Source organism: Seriola dumerili, unplaced genomic scaffold (genome assembly GCF_002260705.1).
Source record: "Seriola dumerili isolate Sdu_G_001 unplaced genomic scaffold, Sdu_1.0 BDQW01000319.1, whole genome shotgun sequence".
NCBI lineage: Eukaryota > Metazoa > Chordata > Actinopteri > Carangiformes > Carangidae > Seriola > Seriola dumerili.
Genome location: NW_019174574.1, coordinates 3,310,233 through 3,317,372, shown reverse-complemented (window position 1 = coordinate 3,317,372; position 7,140 = coordinate 3,310,233). Strand labels below are relative to the sequence as shown.

Sequence of the window (7,140 nt, the reverse complement as noted above, 5' to 3'; positions counted from 1 at the left end):
GTGTGTGTGTGTGTGTGTGTGTGTGTGTGTGTGTGTGTGTGTGTGTGTGTGTGTGTGTGTGGTGGCCCGCAGTGAACGAGGCTGTCGATTTATTGACTCTGTCACAGGCCAGCACACACACACACACACACACAAACACACCCACACACACACACTCCTGGAGACATGAGCCAGGTGTTTGTCACCGCTGCCAGAAACAGACTCCTGTTATTTATTCCTCTCTGTCTCTGTGGGACGTTGTTGTTGTCTCTGTCTTCTCTGTCTTCTCAGACTAATGAGGAGTCCAGAGTTTTTTCTAAATCTACGTTTAAAGAAACAACGTCTTCTTTTTAGGAATTATAAATTGGAGGTCAGTGCAACTTTTGTGAGGACAATTTTGTGAGGGAGGTTGATTTTTGAGAGGGATTTTTTTAATGAAAGAAGACATTTTAATATATGAAGACATTTCTGGAAAGTTGTTTGTGCAAAGTTATGAAAAGTGCTGATATTTTTCATAATGTGTGCACATTTTGAGAAAGTTAGGGCAATTTGGAAAAGTTTGGATGGAAAGCTGGGAACATTTGTACAAAGTAAGGACATTTTTTTTAACCTGAGGACATTTTAAGGAAGTGGGGACACTTAAAAAAAGTGACGCCATTTTTGGGGAATGTTGACATATTGCAGAAGCGAAGACATTTACAAAGTGAGGACATTTTTAAGAGGCTGCGGTTAAAATTTTGTAATGTGGATGTTTTTGGAGGAAATTCTAGAAAATGTGTATATTTTTGGAAGGTGAAAAGTAGGGACATTTCTGAAAGTGTGGCCAATTTAGGAAAGTGAGGACAGTTTTAGAAAATGAGGACCTTTTGAGATCAGGGACCAGGGATTCTTGTTATATGTTGGTGTTTAAAAATATCACTATAAAAGTGACTTTGGTTTAGGTAAGAGAGGTCTTTGTGAGGATGTTTTAAAAATTGAGGACTATTGTATGAGGACATTTTGGGACTTGGGGACATCTGGTTTTGGGGTTGAGTTGAGATTATTGTTCGTGACTGAAGAGAATATTTTGCCCCTGATGGTCTTAACAAGCTAATGTTGGTTAAGGTAGCGTATATGAGAAGCAGTATATAGACAGGAAGAGCCCTGTGGCATTAAAGACATGACCTCAGAGCAGGACACACACAACATCAACATAACAACACACACACACACAACATCAACATAACAACACACACAGAGACGGGAACAAAAGTCACTGTGGGCGGTCGACATTCGGCTTCTGTTAAGAGAGCAAGAGCCATGCGACAGTACAGTAAACACTCCCTCCTCCCCATCGCCATGGTGACCAACTGGACAGTCTGTGCATTCCTCTGTGTGTGTGTGTGGGTATAGGTTTTTGGGGAGTGGGGGGCAGATGGCACTGGCATTGTGTGAGAGCGGGCATCGTGCCCACATGGGTCAGCGTGGTGGTTGCTGTGGGCGACAGTGGCGGTCGCCCATGGAGACGAAGATGGAGGGAGGGAGTTGGCACCTCATCGTGCCAACCAACGCACTCACGCACCAAACACACACACACACACACACACACTAACACTATACTCACTATACAACAGACAGCCATGACCCGATCAATAAGTGTGTGTGTGTGTGTGTGTGTGTTTGTGTGTGTGTGTGTGTGTGTGTGTGCGTGTGTGTGTGTGTGTGTGTGTGTGCGTGTGTGTGTGTGTGTGTGTGTGTGCGTGTGTGTGTGTGTGTGTGTGTGTGCGTGTGTGTGTGTGTGTGTGTGTGTGCGTGTGTGTGTGTGTGTGTGTGTGTGTGTGTGTGGTTAGGTTTCATCTGAGGAGCAGACGTTGCAGTGTGTGTGTGTGTGTGTGTGTGTGTAGTCATCATCTGTCTCTATGTCCTATTTGCGCACAGTCCTCAAGATGAAGTTCACACACACATACACACACACACACACGCACACACACGCAGTAAAAACACCACGCCCACCCCATGACTCACCCACACTGTGTGAAGGTGTGTGTATATGTGTGCGTGTTTCTTTGTGTGTGTGTGAAGTGCTGACTCAGGACAAGACGGGTCTGGGCGAGAGACACTGAAACACTATCAGAGAGAGCGAGATTATAGTGGTAGAGCGAGGTTAGTATAAACTCAGCAGATTAAAGAAGATCCTGACCCAAACAATGTTCGTCTATAGAATAAAACAAATGTGATAATTATAATTTCCTGCACTCATTGTGGTCTGAAATAATATTAAATAATATTGAGTGCAGTGAATGATTCCCTACACCTGACTGAACATGGCCTGTCACCAGTCAAACCTCTCCTGAAGCATCTACCGAAATCTGTTTCTGAATCAGTTTCTGTGGCTTAATCTTTAATAACACAGAGTGCTCAGAAAAAAAACATACATCACCATATATGAGCTTTAAATGCATCAGTCTGTGCGTTTTTAATTTGTGAATAAAAAACCTGTGGGAGGAAACGCTGCATACGCAAGTCTTTTTTTTTTTTTTTTTTTTTATGATTGGCTGAGATGGAAAAGTTTGTGTATTGGTAAAAGCAAAATGAGACAAAGTGCAATGGAAACAGACTTGGAGAATAAATCATGGCATACATGAAGCATGTGACTTTACAGAAGAGGATTAGAACCACATGTGAAACATTTTTCTTTAAGAATTCTGACTTTAGTTTCAGAATTCTGAGTTAAAAAGTCAGAATTCTAAAAAAAAAAAAAAAAAGTTTCACATGTGGTCCTAATCCTCTTCTGTGTGACTTAAACATTCACTGTAGAGACAAAAAATAGAACCTGACAAAAACATCAAGCCTGTGCACAGCGATACCTCAGTTCCTTAAATGAATATATGAAACAAACATACGTGTCCTAATATGTGGACAACAGCAGTGGATGGATACATGTGTTAATTCACATTTTCAACAAACTTCTGTTAAGATATGAGCTACTCTCACTCGCTCTCTTCTTCTTCTCCTCTGTCTCTGTGTGATGAGTATCTACAGTCTGAATCACAGCTGTCAGCATGAGCCCGCTGTGTGGTAACATTACTCCACACACACACACACACACTAATATGTGGACAACAGCAGTGGATGGATACATGTGTTAATTCACATTTTCAACAAACTTCTGTTAAGATATGAGCTACTCTCACTCGCTCTCTTCTTCTTCTCCTCTGTCTCTGTGTGATGAGTATCTACAGTCTGAATCACAGCTGTCAGCATGAGCCCGCTGTGTGGTAACATTACTCCACACACACACACACACACACACACACACACACACACACAACACTACACACACACACACACACACACACACACACACACACACACACACACACTGTCTGGCCTGTGAGAGTTTCATCTTCTCTGAGTCTTCTCAGGACAGAGGGAGGAGCTGCAGTGCAGAGAGCGAGCAAGAAGGCGAGAGACATAGGGAAACACAGGGGGAGAGAGAGGGAGCGAGCGAGTGAGGTAGAAAAGTCCCAGCGTCAGCAAGTTGTATTGATTAAAAACTAACCTTCCAGTCTTCTCCTCTATCACTACTGCACACATACACACACACACACACACACGCACACACACAGCAATAGAATTACAACGAGTCAGGAGCAACTGAAGTCTGAGTGCAGAGAAACCCTGCAACACACACATACACACACACACACACACACACACAAAGAGAAACTATTTACCTTCATGTGTTTTATTTAAACTTCCACTTTACATTCAATATTCCAAAACACATTTTCTAAATTGCGTGTAAATTTTTTAAGAGCGTGTGCGTGTGAAGGTGTGTGCATGTTCACTTCAAATCAATACCTTTGTGTGTGTGTGTGTGTGTGTGTGTGTGTGTGTGTGTGTGTGTGTATGTGTGTGTGTGTGTGTGTGTGTGTGTGTGTGAAGAAGTGCAAAGCAGGACGGGAGGAGAAAGCAATTGAGTGGATGAATGTAAAGAAAGAAAAAGAGGAAGAGGAAGGAGGGGTGGGGGGGTTGGTATATGTGGGGGGGTGGGCGATGCGGTTGCCTTGACGATGGTAGTCACGTCCCGGGCCGTCTGGTTGTCCCTAGCAACCAGACATGATGTAAGGCGGGGATGAACTTGAACTCGGCGGGGCAGCGAGGAAGAAGAGGAAGAGCGGTGAGAGATTCATGAAACGTGAACGATGCACCTTTGGCGATCGATACCGGCCTATCAGAGATGGATTACACACACACACACACACACACACACACACACACACACACTCGCAGTTTGGTGATTGTGCAGGGAGAAAGTGTCATAAACTCCCATCTGAAGGCAGAAGAAACATTGTGCTGTTTGAGATCTCCTCAGGTCCGTCCCAAGCCAGAGATGGATCATAAAATCAGACATGTGAAGTGGTGATGGTGCCCCCTGCAGGTGGCAGTGTTCCCAACAGCCACCATATGAAAGTGTTTCACAAAACAAACTGATGATTTATCTTTTTTCTTAGAGCCTTAACAAAGTTAAAGTTTGTCCTGAGGATGGAACCAGAGAAAAGCTCATGTGTTCATTCAAATTGAACATGTTCATCCTCTGGGGAGCAGGAATAAAATCTGAAAAACATAATCCAACTCGTGAAGACACACACAGCTACACAGTAAAGTTAAACCTTGACTGAATGTCAGACGACTCAAAAAGTTAGTCATAGCAGTAAACGACACTTTTCTACTTTCCAGCCACAAACAACAACAACAATACAAGTCAAAGCTGCTTTTGATTTGTATGTTATAGAAGTGGAGGTTTTGGCCTCTTGTTGACCAGAGCAAACAGGAAGTGAACACCAGGTGAATATTTAACTCGCTCAGATGCATCTTTACCTTCAGAAAAAATTTACGTCCATTAACTTTGTAGGGAATCAGTAAGTTTCACGTTCAGTCTGAAAACCTCTGAGGAACATGAATATCCACAGTAAGGACCTGTGTTCAAATACTGTTGTGACTCTGAGGCAGGTAAATACAAATTCATCCAAATCAAATATTTGAACGGGTCTCTCTTGAATTCTGGTTTTGGACGTGTGCATTTGGAAAAAAAAGTAAATGGTCTAAATGGCTGGAATTAATTCATTTCTCATACAACGGAATATAGGTTAATTGCTGTGATTCTCCAGATGTTTCATGTTGCTAAGTTATTCCAGCTGTTCCACAAACTAAAGATGTTCTTACAGTCATTTCACAGTGTCTTTGAGGTGAACCTGACCTGGACCTGAGGTGAAGTAGACCATGTCTGGGTCTGGATGTGGGTCTGCAGTAACATTCCTCTCTTTCTCCACAGTGGTACCTGGGATAAGGACTCCAGAGGCCCCTCCATCCTCCACCCACCTGTACGACAGATCGCTGCAGCCTCCTCCTCAACATTTCACCTTTGATGCCAGCTGCAACAGAGAGCCCTGTCTTGCCCCACCCTTACAGCCCTCCCATTCCCCTCTGCGCCTGACTCCGCTCCCACCAGCGCCATACAGAGACTCAGCAGCATCAGCATGGCTACAGCGGATCAAACGCACCCCGACCCTGGTGTTAAACACCCACTCTGTAAACTCTATGTCAAAGACTTCCCTGTAGACATATGGTTCATATGTCAGTGTCCATATTTAGTGCCAGACCCCCCCTCCTCTCTTCCCCAACTCCCCAGAAACCAGACCAGGCTGAAAAATTAGTGGGGGGACTGAGCCTTCAATTTTGGGAACGCTGCAGGACTGAATTACAGAGCTTCCCTTCTGGAGAAACCACATACACACTCTCCCATCATCCTCTGCAGTGTGTGCATCCAGTGGACTTGCAGGGGTACAATGTCCTCTCCACTTCCACCACGCGACCCCCCCCATCCCGATGGATTCCGATGGCTTGGTCGGATTGGTTGTTGGGACAGGACAGGATGTGCTGTGGTTGGAGGGAGGGAGGAGGTGTTACCTGGCTCAGATACCACCAGCTAATACCCCCGCCCCCTCCCCACACCTGAGCCCTCACACACCTCCTGGGATGGACTCCACCCCCACTTGACCCCACCCCCTGGTTGGTTGCAGGTCAGGGAGGGAGGAAGCCGACAAAGCTCTTTCCAAGGACATAGACCAGTGCTTAATGGAAAGACGTGATCTGACGGGGAGGTGGTGCGGGTGCAAACAGACGCCCTTCCTGTTTCACAGTAATAACATGAACTACACGTGGAGGGATGGGGGTGATGATGGGGGAGGTCGGGTGGAGGGGGGTTATAAACGTGGGGAAGCAGGGGTTTGTTGATGTGTTGCGACCAGACACTGGTGGATCAAGCTCGTTTATCTGGGAGGCTTTGGCTTCATGGCTCATTGATTTTTCTCTCTTAGCCGTCATTTCAGCTGGTCCCCTCCTCCTCCTCTTTCCATCCACCAGTCTGGGTGAAGCTACAGCATGTTGAGGGTGGGCAGAAAACTCTGGTGTCCGAAACGAAGCAGGCAGACAGGAGAGAGATGAGTGACTAAAACTTTACCAGTGGAATATTGATCATGAGGAAAGTGCAATTTTGTTGGCTAGCTGTTGGATAGTTAAATATCTTTGTAAGATAGCTCGTTGAAAACAGTTGTTGAAAAGTATATATAAATATATATTTTTCTTCCTAGTCCGCTCACACCTCTGGGACTCTAAAATATTGGGGTACAAAAGACAACAACACAGCGTTGAACTAGAAACCATAGCCTTGTGAGAAATAAGGGGAGCTGTATTCACTTTTATTGTTTATTATTTGTTGTTTGTTCATCTTGAAAAGCTGTTAGCATGGTAGAACAAGAATCCCTTTAAGAAATATCATCAGTTTAAACAATCATTTTTTAAAGCTTTTCTTGCAGCTTAAGTCTGCCTTTCATTTTGTTTAAGAGTAAAAAAAACGCAAAGCGATTAACTTATTTTAATGAGCACATCGTTTTACTTTAAAAAAAGAAAAGAAAAGCAATTTGAATTTCTCATGAGGCAAAATCATGAGAAAATATAACGAGTGAATTTAAGCTTAAAAGTAATCATGTTTTCTCCGGTTTCTGTTGGCGAGATAATCTTTAACGGGTGCCACCCGGTAACGGGCTGCCCAATGATTGGGCGGGTCTCCTAGAGCTCCTGTCCAATCAAAAGCACTTATTCCTGCAGTTGGCCAAT

The 7,140-nt window shown here is 44.2% G+C and overlaps 1 protein-coding gene across 1 annotated transcript in view; it reads left to right on the top strand.

The window, feature by feature from the left end:
* The window catches only part of LOC111231818 (nuclear factor 1 A-type-like), a gene marked incomplete at its 5' end in the record, with an annotated part of 37,709 nt that extends 31,529 nt beyond the window's left edge, over positions 1-6,180 (top strand). The window contains one exon of the mRNA XM_022759055.1: positions 5,297-6,180. Within this exon, the coding sequence (XP_022614776.1) occupies positions 5,297-5,311 (15 nt within the window). The remainder of the gene's footprint in view (positions 1-5,296) is intronic.
* Between the last annotated feature and the right edge of the window lie 960 nt (positions 6,181-7,140).